The 18,221-nt window shown below is 37.2% G+C and overlaps 5 protein-coding genes across 5 annotated transcripts; 1 reads left to right on the forward strand and 4 right to left on the reverse strand.

Annotated features, from left to right (window-relative positions):
• Positions 1 to 4,302: 4,302 nt before the first annotated feature.
• On the forward strand, positions 4,303 to 8,455 carry LOC111467659 (leucine-rich repeat receptor protein kinase EMS1-like). Its single transcript, XM_023112643.1, has one exon. The coding sequence runs from the start codon at positions 4,410 to 4,412 to the stop codon at positions 8,322 to 8,324; it is 3,915 nt and encodes a 1,304-aa protein (XP_022968411.1). The 5' UTR covers positions 4,303 to 4,409; the 3' UTR covers positions 8,325 to 8,455.
• A 612-nt stretch (positions 8,456 to 9,067) lies between these two features.
• LOC111467666 (heat stress transcription factor B-2a-like) lies at positions 9,068 to 12,108 on the reverse strand. The gene is made up of 3 exons (XM_023112651.1): positions 11,984 to 12,108; positions 10,035 to 10,339; positions 9,068 to 9,935 (listed from the first exon to the last, which is right to left on the reverse strand). Exons 1-3 carry the CDS (start codon positions 12,084 to 12,086, stop codon positions 9,291 to 9,293), a joined length of 1,053 nt encoding a protein of 350 aa, XP_022968419.1. The 5' UTR covers positions 12,087 to 12,108; the 3' UTR covers positions 9,068 to 9,290.
• LOC111467665 lies at positions 12,062 to 13,819 on the reverse strand. The gene has a single exon (XM_023112650.1). The coding sequence runs from the start codon at positions 13,654 to 13,656 to the stop codon at positions 12,247 to 12,249; it is 1,410 nt and encodes a 469-aa protein (XP_022968418.1). The 5' UTR covers positions 13,657 to 13,819; the 3' UTR covers positions 12,062 to 12,246.
• An 819-nt stretch (positions 13,820 to 14,638) lies between these two features.
• LOC111467625 lies at positions 14,639 to 16,333 on the reverse strand. Its single transcript, XM_023112596.1, has 3 exons — positions 15,876 to 16,333; positions 15,504 to 15,583; positions 14,639 to 14,776 (listed from the first exon to the last, which is right to left on the reverse strand). Exons 1-3 carry the CDS (start codon positions 16,090 to 16,092, stop codon positions 14,699 to 14,701), a joined length of 375 nt encoding a protein of 124 aa, XP_022968364.1. The 5' UTR covers positions 16,093 to 16,333; the 3' UTR covers positions 14,639 to 14,698.
• A 1,101-nt stretch (positions 16,334 to 17,434) lies between these two features.
• LOC111467597 (3-hexulose-6-phosphate isomerase) lies at positions 17,435 to 18,210 on the reverse strand. Its single transcript, XM_023112564.1, has one exon. The coding sequence runs from the start codon at positions 18,132 to 18,134 to the stop codon at positions 17,523 to 17,525; it is 612 nt and encodes a 203-aa protein (XP_022968332.1). The 5' UTR covers positions 18,135 to 18,210; the 3' UTR covers positions 17,435 to 17,522.
• Between the last annotated feature and the right edge of the window lie 11 nt (positions 18,211 to 18,221).

Below are 18,221 nucleotides of genomic sequence, written 5' to 3' on the forward strand. Positions count from 1 at the left end.
GCACTACAAATCTACGAGGAGCTACCACTATTTGCACCGTGTTGTTAGATTATTCAAAAGATTCAAAAAGATGATTTTTACCTTTTTGCCCTAGGTGATCGTCACTGCAGCGGGACAACGACTGTGTGGTACTTGTTCTAATCCAACGAACAAATCAGTTGTGAGAAATTTGGACTTCACGGACAATGTCGACGTATGCTCGAGCCTCAAGTCATGTTTTTGAAAGAAATGTTTTAGAAAACGTAAATAAGGGAATACGTTGAAAACAATGTGAAAGAAAGCAATGTTGGTGACCGGTCATGCGCCCCTATATTGACACAACATAAAATAGTAAAGACTTACATAAGATGAAAACATGTAAAAGAGGTTTGGAACGGGCATGCGGCCATGGACAACACGTCGTGAACAAACATGATCGGACATGCAACAACAGGAAATAAGGCCCTAAACAAGCATGGGACCATAGGCAACACGCGTTGAACATGCACGGTCATGACAATTACCAACTCATTTCTTGTTTTATATGTGAAAGTCCAAATGAACCTTTTTAAAGTTCTCACGTAAGGCCGGCAATAGTTATCTCATTTAATTTATAATGGAAGAACACAAATTTAGTCTGCAGCCAAAACTAAAGAAACCTGACCAAACTTACCAATTCAGAACTCTGTCTGCCTCTGAAATTAAATGAAAAGACGACCAAACTTACACCACAAAACTTCAAGTTTTGAGCTCACTTACGCAACCTCCTTTCACAATCAACAATTTATGTCCAATCCCTTTTTGTGCTCTTTTCTCCCCCTTTCTCAAAATGAATGCTCTGTTTTTGCTCTGTTCGGAAATCTCTGCCTCTGAAACGGCTGCACTTTCAGTACATGATCATTGATGTCACTACAGGGGCTCCCACTCACTACCGCTCACCCATTAATCTAAAAACCTCTCATTTTCTCTTCCAACCCACAAAAATTTTCCCGGAAAATCTCTTCTCTGAAGATTTTTACGTGATTTTCTCTGTTTTTTCTCCGGAAACTGCAGCTCTTCGTACTAATCGGTTCGGTTCGGTTTTGGTACAGAATCAGAGAAGATTGAACCGAGTACAAATTGTAGTAATGAAAGGACATAAATACCCCAAGACCGGGTCCAGCAACTCTGCATAGCAGAGGAGTTTATGTGTCAGTTCGGGGCCCCGAATCTGAATCTGGTCCTGACCCAAAACCAAACATACCTTTTCTGAAAAGAAGAAAAAGAAGGGACCCATTTTTGCAAATTTTAAAAACCTTGGACTTCAAACTTTTGTTCTTTTCAGGTTTATGGCCTTTTAAATTATTGACCAAATTTGTACTCTTCTTTGAATCATCCACGTGTCAATTTTCTAAACTATTTCCCCACCAATAAAAATAATAATAATTACCTAATTAATGCACGTTATAAATTATAGTATATACTTTACCACCAATATTTAAAACTTACTGCTCACATTTGTATTCCCTTCCATCACGGTTAAAAATGGTAAATTTTCACCTAAAATTAGTACATTGCTAATAGATATTGTCTGATTTAGTCTATTACGTATCTTCGTCAACCTCATAATTTTAAAATGCTTATGCTACGGAGAGATTTCTACATCTTTATAAAAAAAAAATGTTTCATTCCCTTGTCCAGCTGATGTGAGAACTCATAATCTACCCTTTTTGAGAGCATAGCGTCCTTACTGTCACACTCCCCCCATGTCTGCCTCTAATACTATTTGTAATTGTTCAAACTCATCACTAACAGATATTGTCATCTTTAGATTTTTCTTTACGGGCTTCCCCTCAAAATTTTAAACCACGTCTACTAGGAGACGTTTCCACACGTATAAGTAATTGTTCTCCTCTCCAATCGATGTGGATTAATATCTACTAGCGGTGGACTTTGACCATTACAAATGGTATCAAAACTAGTCATTGGACGGTTCATTGCACTGATTGAAGTAGGGCTAAATCCTCTCTATAGACGCGTTTTAAAACCGTGAGGTTGAGGGTAATACGTAACGCACTAAGGCAGACAATATCTATTAGCAGCAGACTTGGATTTGGGCTTGGGCTTGGGCTTGGGCGGTTACATAAAAAAAAATTAATATTATATATATATATTATTAATTTTTTTTTACTAAAAAAAGTGAAATTACCTAATTTTATGGTCAGCCAACCTCCCATTGCTAGTTGGACTTAAAGAGTTAAATGGAATTAAATTAAAGTAGGTGCTCATTTAACAAAAAAAGAAAAACTTATTGAATAGTCTAGTAAATAAGGACAATAGCTTCATAGAGCCCAATGCCTAAGGATAGAAGCATCTCTCTCAAAAAGTGAAAAAATAAAAAATAAACTAAACGATATTTTATGAGAATTAAACGTTTTTATTTTAAAACGAATTATGCTCATTCTAAAACAGGATAGTGGAGAAAAATCTCATAAGAATAAGGGACGTATGATTAGTTAGAGAGCCTTTTTTTTTTTGTGTGTTTAATCATGCAGAATCTCGAATGTTATTAGTTTTGGTACGTATACTAAAGGACATATAACGTAAGCAAAAATTACTCTGTTCATAATGATACAGTGCAACAAATAAATTATCATGCTATCCACGGTTTGATCGTAGTGCCTTAAAGAAGAGAAAAAAAAAAGACCAATATTTAAGATTTAAGGTTTATGATAGAATTAGGTGATTGGGCCGAAGAAGAAACTTGTTGCCTATATGATAACAAATTTGATTGAAAAAAATTCGAGAAAAAAGTCAAATAATTACTCTATTTGATGACGAAAAATGATAAAGATATATAGACAAAAACATAACCAACAAGTTTCAATTGTCTTTATTTTGTTAGTTAAGGATGTTGTTGGTTGTTTTGTACCGAAAAAAGAACCCTCTAAAGAGCAAATGTATGTGTGCCCAATTATTGTATTATTTTTATCATTATACAGTTAATATCTTTTTGAAATTACTCACTTCTACATTGGTATGATATTGTCCATTTTGAACATAAACTGTCATAATTTTATTTTGGTTTCTTCAAGAATTTTCGTACCAATGGAGATGGTATTTCTTACTAATAAATTCATGATTTTTCCCCTCAACTAGCTAATGTGGGACTCCTCTTCTGAACAATTCTCTACACTAAACAAAGTTTTGAAAAGATCGAGTATAAAGAGTACCCAATAAATAACTTTTTTTAGGTTTAGATATGCATACACATACAACAGTGGAACCTAAAATCCATTTCAAAATGCAAGTCATCTAATTTATGACTAAAATTTGTCTCGAAAGTAAGTCATCCAGCTTATCACCCTACTCGGTCAAGAAATCAGTAGCATCCAGCTTGCAAAACCAAACACGGGCCATCTAACTATGAGTCAAAACGATCTAGCTAGTGACCATAGTGGCAACGTTCATAAATACCATTTGTCATTTACTACTCCATAAATGATTTTACTAATATAAGAACAATCATCACATAGTTACATACAACTCAGAATAAACAGATGCAAATATATCTAATGTGTACTTCCTTCTATCAATTCCGAACCACTTCATTCAACGGATCTAAAATCTTACACCAAAGCTCTACGAGTAAGCAAGAACCCTAAAACCCACAAACATAAGTCGAATAATTGGGACTCTATATGTTCCTATTTTTTGACCAAATTTGATTCTGTCCCACAATAATTGACCCAAAAAGCTTGGAATAAATGCAAAAAAGGTATAGAGAGATCATGTGGGAATAAGATATTAGGGCTTGCAATCACACCCCCAAGAGCTTGAATTTCTCAAGACTTGGAGGACTTCAAAATAAATACCCAGAAGTCAAAAACTTGAATTTCTCAAGATTTGAAGGACTTCAAAATAAATACCCAAAAGTAAAAACAAGGAATTTGAAGGGTCTGACCACAAGCCTTTTTTTGCCATAGTCCTTTCATTGTGGTTAATTGTAAGAAATGCCCCTATATAAAAATTAGTAATTTGGGATTATTTTTCATGTTAAGGAAAATCTAAATTACGATTTTACCCTTACTGCCACAAAAATGGGGAATTTGCTAAATATATATAATTATTAAAATTTTAGTAATTTAGATTAAAAGAACTATTTAAATAAAAATTTAATATATATTTATTTTATCTAATATTTTATCTACTTTCATATTTTAATTTTTTTTCCATGATGACGTCATATTTCATTAGTAAAAGAATAAAAAAAAAAATTAGTTTTTTAAAAAACATAAATATTTGTGGGCTATATTTTACAATAATCCCTTCCATTAAATTCTACCTATGGCGCTTTACTTTCTTCTTCTTCTTCGTCTTCAACTGCCATGAAATTTGAGGTTTCTCTTCTTCATTTTTTTTGCAGTTGGGGTTTAAACGATTGAGATTTCATGGTTTTTCATATGGGTATGGAGCTGAAACGCCTCTTTCTCATTTTCTTCTTCTTCTTCGAGCTCTGTATTTTGGCCTCCAATGGCGTTTCTGACCACAATCAGATTCTTCTCGACAGAGAAAGCTTGCTTTCTTTCAAAGCATTGCTAGACACCTCAAAAACTCTGCCATGGAACTCATTGGTCCCTCACTGCTTTTGGGTCGGAGTTTCTTGCCGATTCCGTCGAGTTACAGAGCTCTCCCTTTCATCTCGTTCCCTCAAAGGCCGACTCTCTCCTTCCCTTTTCAATATCTCGAGCCTCTCTGTTCTTGACCTTTCAAACAATGGCCTCTATGGCTCAATCCCACCTCAGATATCCAATCTTCGGAGCTTGAAGGTGCTCGCTCTCGACGGAAATCAGTTTTCCGGCGACTTCCCCATCGGACTCACTGAGTTGACCCAGATGGAGAATCTCAAGTTGGGGAGTAATTTGTTTACAGGGATAATCCCGCCGGAGCTTGGAAATTTAAAGCAACTACGGACGCTTGACCTTTCCGGCAATGCCTTCGTCGGAAATGTTCCGACCCATATCGGAAATTTGACGAGAATCTTATCATTGGACCTTGGCAACAATCTTTTATCAGGTTCACTCCCATTAACCATCTTTACTGAGCTTAAATCCTTAACTTCTTTGGACATTTCCAACAACTCGTTTTCTGGTTCAATCCCACCTGAAATTGGTAATCTACAGCATTTGACTGACCTTTACATCGGCATTAACCACTTTTCCGGCGAGTTGCCGCCTGAATTTGGTGATCTTGTGTTGCTAGAGAACTTTTTCGCTCCTTCTTGTTCTTTAACTGGTCCATTGCCCGAAGAACTATCCAAGTTGAAATCATTGAGTAAACTGGACCTTTCATACAACCCACTTGACTGTTCTATCCCAAAATCGATTGGTGAGTTACAGAACTTGACCATATTGAATCTGGTTTACACTGACATTAATGGTTCCATTCCTGCTGAACTTGGAAACTGCAAAAACTTGAAAACATTGATGCTTTCATTCAACTCTCTATCTGGGATGTTGCCACAAGAGCTTTTAGAGCTTCCCATCTTGACATTTTCTGCAGAGAAGAATCAGCTTTCTGGGCCATTGCCTTCTTGGCTTGGCAAATGGGATCGTGTTGAATCTATCTTACTGTCGAGTAATCGGTTCACCGGGGAAATCCCACCTGAGATTGGGAATTGCTCAATGCTTAATCACCTCAGTTTGAGAAATAACATGTTAACAGGCTCAATACCTAAAGAGATTTGTAATGCTGCATCCTTGATGGAGATTGATCTTGATAGTAATTTCCTTTCGGGTTCGATCGACGACACGTTCGAGCTGTGTAGAAACCTTACACAGTTGGTTTTGGTAGACAATCTGATTGTTGGTACAATACCTGAGTACTTCTCAGACCTTCCCTTACTCGTAATCAACCTCGACTCGAATAATTTCACCGGTTCGTTACCAAGAAGTCTATGGAACTCGGTGAATTTGATGGAGTTTTCTGCTGCAAATAACCAATTGGAGGGTCATCTCCCTTCAGAGATTGGTTATGCAGCTTCACTTCAGAGGCTTGTTCTTAGCAACAATAGGTTGACAGGTACAATACCAAATGAGATTGGAAATCTCACAGCCCTTTCTGTTCTAAACTTGAATTCTAATCTGCTTGAAGGAACTATTCCAGCCATGCTTGGAGATTGTAAAGCTCTTACAACATTGGACCTCGGAAACAATGGTCTAAATGGGTCGATACCGGAAGGACTTGCAGAGCTTGCTGAATTACAGTGCCTTGTTCTTTCGCACAACGAGTTATCTGGAGCAATACCTTCCAGGACATCTACTTATTTTCAACAAGTGACTATTCCTGATTTGAGCTTTGTTCAACATCATGGTGTTTTTGATTTGTCCCATAATAGATTGTCCGGTAGCATACCTGATGAACTAGGGGAGTGTGTTGTCGTGGTGGATCTTTTACTGAACAATAATCTACTTTCTGGAGAGATTCCTAAATCTCTTTCTCACTTAACAAACCTGACAACCTTGGATTTGTCTGGCAATATGCTTTCTGGTCCTATTCCCGCAGAGCTTGGCGATGTTCTCAAGCTGCAAGGCCTGTATCTTGGGAATAATCGCCTCACCGGATTGATCCCGGTAAGCTTGAGTCGTTTGAGTAGCTTGGTGAAGTTGAACTTAACTGGTAATAGACTATCTGGTTCAGTTCCAGATCCTCTTGGTGATCTGAAAGCTTTAACTCATCTGGATCTAAGTTCTAATGAGTTGGATGGTGATCTTCCTTTGTCTCTGTCCAACGTGTTGAATCTTGTGGGGCTTTATGTACAAGAGAACAGGCTTTCTGGACAGATTGTAGAGCTTTTCCCAAGCTCATTTACATGGAAGATTGAAGCTTTGAATTTGAGTCGTAACGAGTTCGAGGGCGTTCTTCCACGAGCATTAGGCAACCTTTCATACTTGACAACTTTGGATCTTCATGGAAATAAGTTCACAGGGCCAATCCCTCCAGATCTTGGGGATCTTATGCAACTTGAGTACTTTGATGTTTCAAATAACAAGCTCTCAGGAGAGATTCCAGAGAAACTATGCAGCCTGTTCAATATGCTCTACCTGAATTTGGCGAAAAACAGTCTCGAAGGACCGATCCCGAAAAGCGGCATTTGCCAGAATCTATCCAAAAGTTCATTTGTTGGGAACAAGAATCTTTGTGGGAGAATCATGGGTTACAATTGCAAGATCAAAAGCATGGAAAGATCTGCAGTCTTGAATGCTTGGAGTGTTGCTGGGATTATCATTGTTAGTGTTCTTATTGTTTTTTCCGTGGCGTTTGCTATGCGAAAACAGATTATTCGAAGCCATAGAGATGATGATCCAGAGGACATGGAGGAAAGCAAACTAAACAGTTTGATGGATCCCAATCTCTATTTCTTAAGCAGCAGTAGATCGAAAGAGCCGTTAAGCATCAACGTGGCGATGTTCGAGCAGCCGCTTCTGAAGCTAACTTTGGTTGATATCCTTGAAGCAACCAATAACTTCTGTAAAACAAACATCATTGGAGATGGAGGATTTGGGACAGTGTACAAGGCCACCTTGCCTGATGGGAAAATTGTTGCTGTCAAGAAGCTAAGCCAAGCAAAAACACAGGGGCACAGGGAATTCATGGCTGAAATGGAAACCATAGGCAAAGTAAAGCATCATAATCTTGTTCCACTGCTTGGCTACTGCTCCCTTGGGGAGGAGAAGCTTCTTGTGTATGAGTATATGGTGAATGGTAGCTTGGATCTTTGGCTGCGAAACCGAACCAGTGCGCTTGAAGTTCTTAACTGGGAGACTCGGTTCAAAGTCGCTTCGGGCGCAGCGTGCGGATTGGCATTTCTTCACCATGGATTCATCCCCCACATCATTCATAGGGATGTTAAAGCAAGTAATATACTACTGAATGAAGAGTTTGAACCAAAAGTTGGTGACTTTGGATTGGCAAGGTTGATCAGTGCTTGTGAGACTCATGTGACAACTGAGATAGCTGGAACGTTTGGTTACATTCCGCCGGAGTACGGGCAGAGCGGGAGATCGACGGCGAAAGGAGACGTTTATAGCTTCGGAGTGATTCTGCTGGAACTGGTAACTGGGAAGGAACCAACAGGACCTGAGTTTAAGGAGATTGAAGGTGGGAATCTGGTTGGTTGGGTGTTTCAGAAGATCAAGAAGGGTCAGGCGGCGGAGGTTCTGGACGTGACGGTTTTGAATGCTGATTCCAAGCATATGATGCTTCAAACTCTAAAGATTGCTTGTGTTTGTCTGTCTGAAAATCCTGCTAACAGACCTTCCATGCTTCAGGTATTCAAGTTTCTTAAAGGGATCAAATTACAGTAAGAAAGATTTAGAGCTTCAGAATAACACTGTAAACAAGTATATTAGTAGGAGGATATGGTCAAATTTGTTCAGAGCTGTAATACATTTTATCTGCTAATCTAATCCAATCAATCACATCTTTGTCTTTGTCTGACAAATGTGTTCGTGAATAACTCAGCTCACTACTAGTAGATATTTTCCGCTTTGACCTATTCGTCAGTCTCATGATTTTAAAATGCATCTATTTGGGAGAGGATTTCACATTCTTATAAAAAGTGTTTTGTTCTTGTCTCCAACCTATGTGAGATTGTCGATGTGAGATCTCACAATTCACTCCCTTAGAGGCTCAGCGTATATGCTAACACAGTGTGTGTCTGATGTCTGACTTTGATATCATTTGTAATAACTCAAGCCCCCACCAATAGATAGTTCGTTACATATCGTCGTCAACTTAGGATTTTAAAACACATCTACTAGTAAAAATATTACGTTCCCCTCTACAAGCAATTGGATTATTACATATGGTTTCATTAGACAAACTTCATTAAATTGGTCAATTTAGTCAATTTTAATTGACTTGTTCATACCCGAGTTGGGTTGGAATCGAGCTAGAGGTTAATTTTTTAAATATTGTTGTATATACCTCAATTACGTCATTTGAAATAATTAATTAAAATTAGAAATAAAAAAATACACTAAAAAATTCTAATTACATAATTCAAGCTAATATGAAAAATGATTAATAAACAATGGGGGCGTAATAATAAAACTAAAAAATAAAATATTACTTCTTTCCTTTCAAAATACAAAAAATACACTTGATATTTAATTCAAATTTCCTTAATTTATCCCCTCAGCCTAAAAGGCTGCCACACGTGCCATCTTTCCCACATTTGAGGAATGATCCCCTGCACCACTGATTACTAGAACCTGAAAGTCGATACTTTAATCCTAGCCCTTTAATTACAGATATTTCACGATCCTCTCTCAGTGGACCTGATTATGCCACGTTTTCTCATTATCAACTTTCTGTTCACAAATTATCCGGTCTGATTTCACTTTCGGTCTCTCCGGTGGTTGAAGTCGCAGAGTAGTATCATCCTCCCTGTATTCTCTAGGCCGCTTTGATCCGATCTGATACGTCTCCGCTTCCGTGGCCTCTGCCGCTTCGTCTTCTTCGGAACGCCGCTTCACCGGGAAAAGATCCAGCGATTTTGCCGACGTTAAAACACTCTCTCTAACTTTGCAACTGCTTTTCACTTGGTTTTCGACGAAGCTCGACATCAAGGAAAAGATATTGTTGCACAGGGATTTCACCTCGGTTAATTGTTCCGTCAGCCGAACTTTCTCTTTTTTCAGCTTATCGTTCTCATCAATCAGCTCCGCAAGATCTTTCGACGGAGTTAGATTCGACGAAATCACTTGTTCTTCACCGGAAGAACTCCCCGTCAATAGATGCGCAGACGGAATCGCCGGAGCACCAACGGCTGTCAACACAACCGAGTTAGAAGCAGTGGTCAGCACCGGAGTGGTCAATTTCCTACGCTGAATCTCACATAGAAGCTGTTTCTTGCCCTTACGAAAGCACTCGTTCGCAAACTCCCACCGGTCCGATACAACCTTTCGAAATCCCTAAAACCAAAAAAAAAAAAAAAACCGAAATGAAACACATATCCACTACGCCTCAGAAGGAAACATCAATGAATAGAAATCCAGTAGAAGATCGATTACATAAGTATTGAGCTGGCGGAGGAAGCTAGTGAAGTTATTATGCTTGAAATGCTTGGGGAGCAAGTCTCTAGCAAAAGCCAAGGTGTTCCAAACGATGAAGGTAGAGCCATCGTCGTTCCACGAAATGACATGGTCGACCGTCTGGTCATCAACGAGCTGATACGTTTTGGACAAGAAAGGAGTGGGCACAGATCTCGGTGAATCGGCGCCAGCAGACGCCGATTTGGCGGTCGGCTCCTCCATGAGAGGAGGCACAAGAATCAAGGAAATCAGATCCCGGAAAGATCGTAGGCAAGTTCCAAACCCTAAAGAAAAGCTTCGAGATACGAATTAAAGCGGAAAGGTACAAAGCCCTTTTCCAGGAAAGACCATTGAATTTCAATTCTAGAAGCTTCGTGGTAGAAGTAGTAAGAGAAGTTCTTTTTTATATATACAAATTTGAGAAACTTCCCCGAAAGGCGTCCACGTAGGCGGCCACGTAGATTATTTTATTATGTTATTTATTTATTTATTTAAGAAATAAATAAATGGAAAAAGGAGTATAATTTAAAGGAGAGAAGGAAAGTAGTCCCAAAATGTCTGTATCCATATTCGCCCAAGTCAAAAAGTCTTTATTACATTTGACCCACAAAGTATGCCCATTTTGTGGAATCTTTGGCAACACAACTAGTCCCAAAATATCATCTTTCCCCACTTCATCAAAGACCAAGACACTTGTAATTGACACTCAACCAAATTTTCCAACCAAATGAGCAATGACACCGACGGCTCGGCACAACTTTAAAGACACGTATTAGGGCACCTCTTCTGAATCCTTATTACTCTCTTCACATTAGTTGGAGAGGAAAACGAAACATTTCTTATAAGAGTGAAATCCTATATCTAGTAGATGAGTTTTAAAACCACGAGGCTGACCATAGACAATAGTTGCTGTTAACAGTGGATTTTGAGCTGTTACAAATGATATCGAAACCAAGCACCAAGCAGTATGCCAGCGATGATGCAAGCCCCAAGGGGTGGATAGGAAGATCCCACATCAATCGGAGATGAGAACAATCTCACATTGATGGTAGAGGGAAACAAAACATTTCTTATAAGAGTGAAAATCTATCTATCTATAGAAGATGCATTTTAAAACCACAAGGGTGACAGTAGACAATAGCTACTAACAATGAATTTGAGCTGTTACAAATGATATCGAAACCAAGCACCAACCCAAGGGGTGGATGGTAAGATCTCACATCGATCAGAGATGATAACAATCTCACATTAATTGTAGAGAAAAACAAAGTATTTCTTATAAGGATGTAAAAACCTCTCACTAAATGCATTTTAAGATTATGAGGCTGACCGTAATCCATAACAAGCGGACCACGAGAATCTTCCCATTTTTCTAACGTTTTACCTTTTAAAAACTTCCTCTCTCTCTCTAATGGAAACCTCTGAAGTCACAATCCTATTCTTCAAATTCAAATTCCCAACACCAATGCCATCTTTTTCAGAAGGTAAAAGTCACAATTTCCCACTCAACTTCATGACTGATATTTTTTTCACTTCCCCAAGCCAAATGAAACCCTCAATTTTCTTTCTAAGAACACTATCCTCCTTGGAATATGAAACCCTCTTTGAAATTTTGAAAACTTTCCATTTCTCCAAGAAGCCCTCAATCTTGTTACTACTCTTCCATTTCTCAACGGAGCTGTTTTGGTTGGGCGTACTGATTTACATTCAATCTAGAGGCCATCTCAAACCACTTCAAACAGGTTATCGAACATATCATGTTCATACCAAGGATAAAAGAATCATATCAACAAAAAAATTGCAAATAAGTTATATGGATCTTCTCCCTTCCTACTCAAAAACTAAGACTGATATCAATATTAGACAGAGCCAGATCAATCAGAATCACGAGACCGGAATGAAACAGTTTGTTCGAAAGAAATACATACCTGAACTGGTAGAGATTGAAGATGAGACCACTGAGAAGTCATAAAGAAAATTAGGCACCATGACAGAAAAAACCCATCTAAACTTTGATCCGTCGACCAGCATCCGTTTATACAAAATGATTCATAGGATATTGTCATGTTTACAGCCAAATTGCTGTTCTAACAAAACTCTTACAGCAGTACAGACTCCATGGACCAAATTTCAGTGAGAATTTGGAATCACAAAGCCAAAAGAGAGAAGAAAAACAAACATATTCTGCATTTCAAGAAACATACAGCACACCACGACGATATAGCACGATGGTGACTGATGTATAAATAGACATAACAGAGACAATCCACCAAGCCATTAACAGAGGCACTTTTTTTATTAAGGGAGAGCAGGAAAGAATAAAACTAGCCAAGCTGGTGCCTTCCAAAGAGCTGATACTAATTTGAGATAACCCAAAGAAAAGCAAAACTAAGGCTGGTGGAGCAAAAAACTGCAAAGAAGCCACACATAAGTAGTGATTGTGCAGAAAAACCTTTGCTCTACTGAAATCCAATTCAGGAACTTTCCCAGCATGCAGTCTTTGATACCAAGATAACAGAGCTTCGTTCAGATACATTTGTAAGTTTTGCCTCACAGCAATGATTTGCAAGAAACCACACAGTGCCAAACACCAGAGCCTAAGCTTGGCAAAATCAGCCTTTGAGAATCCTATATTTCCGGCCAATCTGTCATCATTTTCGATTTCATTTAACATATGTTCAATTGCACTTCCGCCAATGTTCTTGTTAATGAAAATTTCAGCTAATGGTTTGATCCAAAGCAGAGTGGTGAAAAACAAGGTCACCTGACTGGCATACAAAATCATCCGAGAAAACCACCCACAATAAACCATTTCCAAGTTGCATCTAATTTGATCAGTTCCAAGCCAAAAACAGCGAGCGATTTTTGTTGCAGGTATAAACAAAAACCCCGAAAAGCAACCCATTAACATGGCAACGAAAAAGGTCCCCAAACCACTAATTTGATCAAGATCAAAATCCAATATAAAAGGGCTAAACGAAGAACAGGTTAGAAGTCCAAAAAGAAACCCACAAACTCCAAAAAGTAAGCTCAATTGCCTATCCAACGACCTAGACGCAGATTTCTCCAAAGCAACCTTACCGAGTGATACAAACAACTTACATCCAGCGAAGATGGCGAAAAGAAGAGGAACAAACATCCCATTTCCCCAAACTCCAGAATCTTCAGATGCACCCAAGAAAAATTGCAGCAGTAAACAAGAAATACCGACAAATGAAAAAGTGAATCCATCTCTGTATTCTTTGAAATAGATCCGCGTTTGGAGATGATTCTCATCCAGCTTTAACCTGAAGATCTGCGCCTTGCTTTCGTCAAACTCAACCTTCTCCTTATCCTTCGACTTTGTTCTTTTCCTGATCTCAGCGGCACCCGTTGACGACAAGTTTCGGTAGCCCTCTAGACCAGAACCGGAGTTAGAGCCGTCAGGTCTTCTAATCGCAGCTCGGACGCCACTGCTGGCGTTATCAGGGTGGATGTAGGTGAATATGCCATGAAGGAAGAGGGTTGGGATCTTGAAGAAGATGATGAAAAAGGAAAGCGATAGAGACAGTCCGACATGAAGAAGCAAATTCCTGTTTACTGAAAATTTTTGCAGCAACATAGCGGGAAGAAGTGGTTTCCTTCGAATCAAGTGCAAGAGCTTGGGTTGTTCAAGGTGATTTCAACGGTTCTTCGAGCTTCAGATCTCTGACGGGTCTCCGCGGTGTAAAAACGACAGGGCTCCAATCAAGTGCGGCGGTAATGAGCGGGATCGGCTCGACCCAAGGTCCAGTTTTTTTAGTATATTATATTTTTTTTTTTTTATCTTTTCACAAGTACCCCCTCAAAATATAAGGATTATCTCTCATGCCCCTCGAATAAAAATATTATTTTTTTTTTACCCCTTTTTTTTTACCCCTAAACTTATTTTGTATCAATTTTTATCAATGCAATTCGATACAGAACACACCGAGAGTTATTTTTCTTTTTGTAATTTCAAATAATTATGAGAAGGAATAAAAAAAATAACAACATGTTTTATTTGACCTTTTCGGTGATTATCAGCACAATAGTTTATGAAAATATAGTTCACTAACTTCGTAAAATTAGTATTTTATATATATATATATATATATATTTTTTTTTTTATCGTAGGTTGTTTCTAACCTAATTTCTGTGTGCATGAGTTATCGTGTGAAGTATCAAATCTTTCTTACCTGCATATTGTTGAATTTACACACAAACAAAAAACTCTTCGTACACGTCTTTTCCTTGTCAAATGTCGTAATCAAATTATTTTTTCATAAAATTAATGGGTCAAAAAGATTATTTAAACTACAAAATAAAATCAGTTTAATATTATTAGATTTAATTTGAATACTTTACTTTCCTTTCTATTAATTTGGTAGTACATATCAACTTTTGATTAATTTAATTATAATTTAGATTATGATATTTTATTAATATATTTTAAGACTTTTTTAACATAAGTTATATTATATATGGATTCTTTCCACCCAATCACATTCAATGATTTCCAATTAAACCCTTCGTCTCACACCATCATTAATTTAGATTTAATCCAATAAAGTGAAAAGACATAGAAAAAAATGAAAAAAGAAAAAAAATAGTGGAAAAATGCAGAAGAAATAATATTATTATATTTAGCAATTGATAGGTGACGTCAGATGGTCTTCCTCATCTTCTTCCTCAGCTGCTCTATTTTCCATTTGTGGGACCACCTGTCCGATCACACAAGCATGCCCTTTATTTTAATTATTAATTACTTACCAAAAATTACATATTATTTTCTAACTAATTCATGCATAATTTATGAGATATGGATCATGGATTATTCATTTATTGAAGCAGATATTTTTTCTTCTGCTTTATTATTAATTTATTTATATTAATAAAATTTAGACTTCCACCACTTTTCCATCACATTATGCCCATAATACTCTACTTAATTATAATTTAATCACTTTAAATCCCTTCTTAATTAAGACCTTCAAAAAAAAAAAAAAAATACTCAAATTAACCACGAGTTGGGTAGAGTTAGATATTTTTCGATTTGTGTTAGCTTAAAATTTTAGAAAACAAAAAAATCCATTTGTTTGCTTAATAAGGGTAACCCGCTTACAACCTGACTTACTTCAAGCTAGTTAGATTAACCCAACTAACTCCAAGACAAGGTTTATAACTCAATCTATCTAACCCACCAACTCTATAATAGGGTACACAACTCACCCTGTTGACGTTAATAACAACGGTTAAAGATGTGTTGTGACTTAAAAATCATTGTTCGAGCCATTAATCCAACTCAACTAAACTGTTTGGAGATAAAAACAAAAGTTTATAAAAAAAACAAAAGTTGGTGTTGATATATTTAATATACAATTTCTAATATTGGAAGAGAAAAAAGAAAGAAAAAAGAAATGCAATGTTTGATATGGAGTTCTGACTAACCTGATCTTGAATTGAAATGGGCGGTAGAGATGATATCCTCCTCGATCTCCTGCTAGATCTACCGTCCAATCTGCCACCTCCTGGATCACAGGCAAAAGTTTTTTTTTTTTTAATTTAAAAAAGGCAATAATAACAAAAAAAGAAATGCAAGCAGCCAGAAAGGAATGAATATTAATTGATGTGTTTATTGATATATATATATATATATATATATAATCACATAAATATCTTCGTAAGGAATATTCACTATTCCCACTTTTATCGTATAGTTTTGACGCTGTTTGATTGGTCCTTTTTTAGTAAAAAAAAAAAAAAAAAAAAAATCGGAAATAATCATCGTCCTCTTTTGTTTCACGTTAACCCTAAACTCACCGGCGGTAGGATGGTGGTTTTTCCTGTATTTCTGATGCGAATCTAGGGTTGAGTCAGCAGTGTCCGGGAGGAGGCGGTTCAACCGTAGACGGCGGCGATGGTGCAGATTTTCGTACATGGATCGGACAAAAGAAGCTTCCATGGAATTCAAGAAGTGCACGTGCTTTTCATCGGTCCAAAACGGCCCCGTTTTGCTGAATTGTACGTGCGACGCCATGGCTAGGGTTTATGGGGAAATAAAAGACAGAGAAGAAGACGAAGAAGAAGAAGAAGGAAGAAGAAAAATGGAGTTTTCCGGTGGGTTTGGGGTTGATTACGATGGCTTTTATAGAGCGATCTGCGAAGAGACCCAATAGGTTGCCATCTCCTTTGCGTTGGCTTGACCCAAACGCGAGTACAGATTGCCTCTTTAAGTGCTTTTCCTACTCGCCTTCCTTCTCTCTTCGCCTATTAAATATTAAAATTTGTGTCAATAATCCAAATATTCTAAAAACATTATTTCTAAAATATAAAATTTTAATTTTAAATCTAATAAATCCATAATATTTTTATATAAGAAAAATTACAATAATGACCATTATATTTTACTAAATTATTTATGATTTTAAAATTATCGTTTGAATGTAAATTTTCATACATCAGGTCAATAATAAAACACACTCTTAACATTTTAAATTATTTTTCTTTTTTTTTTAATCTAAAATTCTAAGGATCGTTTAGATTTAATATAATATGAAATTGGATGATATTTGTATGTCACGAAAATGTATCATAAAAATTTGTAACTGTGGAGGGACAGGTAGGGGAATGAGAGAGCGAGTAGCCAAGAATAGTGTAGTCGAGCGGGTGGAGAAAGGTTGGGGGATGGCAGTGAAAATATCTGAATATATAAAATACGGAGGAGAGAGATATTTTAGAAGAGAACCAAAAAGATCTAAGCTCATTTTTCCGTCCCGACAATGACATTTACTCCAGTTGGCTGATCTGACAATTTCCTTTTCCTTTTAATTATTTATTTTTTCCTTTTAACTATTTTCCCCATGTTATATTTGACTCGATATTTTATTATAAATTGTAATTGAAATAAATATAAAAAATATCTCATTACAAAAAAAAAAAAAAAAAATCATACGTCTTTTAGATATTAAAATTAAAATTATACTCGAAATTGAACGTAAATAAAATTGTTGCAATTAAATATTAAAAATGATAGTTTTTGAGTTTTTAATTAAAAAATATATATTATTTTTAAATCTATTGTTTTCAATTTGAATTATGGAAATGATGGTGCACCAATTTAGCTATAATATTCAAATAAAAAAAACATCAATTTTATTATAATTTATCACTAATTGTATTGACATATTATTTAATTTAATTTAAAATGTAAACACGTTTTATGATTTAAAATACAAACTCATAAATTTTAATTATTTTTTGTCTTTATATTTTTAAATATTTATTTTAATATTTATATGACCAATTTAATTAAAATTTAGGGATAAATATTAAAGAGAATGGATAAACTAAAACTAATATTACGGATTCCAAAATAAAATTTAATAACAAATCCATTATTTATTTAAATTACAAAAAAAAAAAAAAAAAAAAAAAAATTCAACGACCCTCATATTGAATCTGATCCATTCATTCAAGATTGGTGTGGCGTGACCGGACGGCCTCGGGGCTCTCTCCTAACGCCTCAGCCAACTGATACACCACCATCTCAAACAAAACAAACAGAGCCCCTTCATACAAACTCCCCATCGGAAGCAGAGGCCGACATTTCACCGCCGTCTCCGTCATTGATTCCTCATCGTCAGCCATGGTCTGCGCCGGAACGTAGCAAATCACATCGGCGTGCTTCACGGACGAGCCGGTCTCCGGTTGGGCCGTCAGCAGCAAAACCCTACCGCCGTTGGATCTGGCCACGGAACAAATCGCATCGACGGTCGAAAACCCGCCGGGGCCGGCCGATGCAATGAGTAGGTCACGAGCGGCGATTGGCGGCGCGTTCATGTCAAAGACCTGGTGCGAAGAGAGGCCGAGATGAGCGAGGCGCATACAGAGGGCTTTGAGCATTAAACCCTCACGGCCGACGCCATAGAGGAAAACCCTGGCCTTTCGGGCCGCAGCGGCTGAGAGCTCGGAGACCAGGAGTTCCAACGGCGGCGAGTGTTGGCGCGTGGGTTTAAAGAAGACAGAAGCTATTTCGGAGCATATGCGGGAGGCGAGAGAAGGCGGCGATTGGGAAGCCATTGAAATGGGATTCTTGAGAGCTTGATGGAGACTCTGTTACCCTGTTTCAACGGACCATCCTGTTTTATAGTGCACTAATTTTAACTA

Source organism: Cucurbita maxima, unplaced genomic scaffold, assembly GCF_002738345.1.
Source record: "Cucurbita maxima cultivar Rimu unplaced genomic scaffold, Cmax_1.0 Cma_Scf00034, whole genome shotgun sequence".
In the NCBI taxonomy this organism is placed as follows: Eukaryota; Viridiplantae; Streptophyta; class Magnoliopsida; order Cucurbitales; family Cucurbitaceae; genus Cucurbita; species Cucurbita maxima.

Coding starts and splice junctions, on each gene's coding strand:
- LOC111467659 (XM_023112643.1), top strand. CDS start 4,410: ATGGTTTTTCATATGGGTATGGAGCTGAAACGCCTCTTTCTCATTTTC.
- LOC111467666 (XM_023112651.1), bottom strand. CDS start 12,086: ATGCTGGTCGACGGATCAAAGTTTAGATGGGTTTTTTCTGTCATGGTG. Junction 10,340..11,983: donor TTCAATCTCTACCAGTTCAG/GTATGTATTTCT, acceptor GCTTTTCTTTAG/GGTTTGGAACTTGCCTACGA. Junction 9,936..10,034: donor TCCGCCAGCTCAATACTTAT/GTAATCGATCTT, acceptor TTTTGGTTTTAG/GGATTTCGAAAGGTTGTATC.
- LOC111467665 (XM_023112650.1), bottom strand. CDS start 13,656: ATGTTGCTGCAAAAATTTTCAGTAAACAGGAATTTGCTTCTTCATGTC.
- LOC111467625 (XM_023112596.1), bottom strand. CDS start 16,092: ATGGCGTCGCACGTACAATTCAGCAAAACGGGGCCGTTTTGGACCGAT. Junction 15,584..15,875: donor AAACCACCATCCTACCGCCG/GTGAGTTTAGGG, acceptor CCTGTGATCCAG/GAGGTGGCAGATTGGACGGT. Junction 14,777..15,503: donor CCATTTCAATTCAAGATCAG/GTTAGTCAGAAC, acceptor GTGATCGGACAG/GTGGTCCCACAAATGGAAAA.
- LOC111467597 (XM_023112564.1), bottom strand. CDS start 18,134: ATGGCTTCCCAATCGCCGCCTTCTCTCGCCTCCCGCATATGCTCCGAA.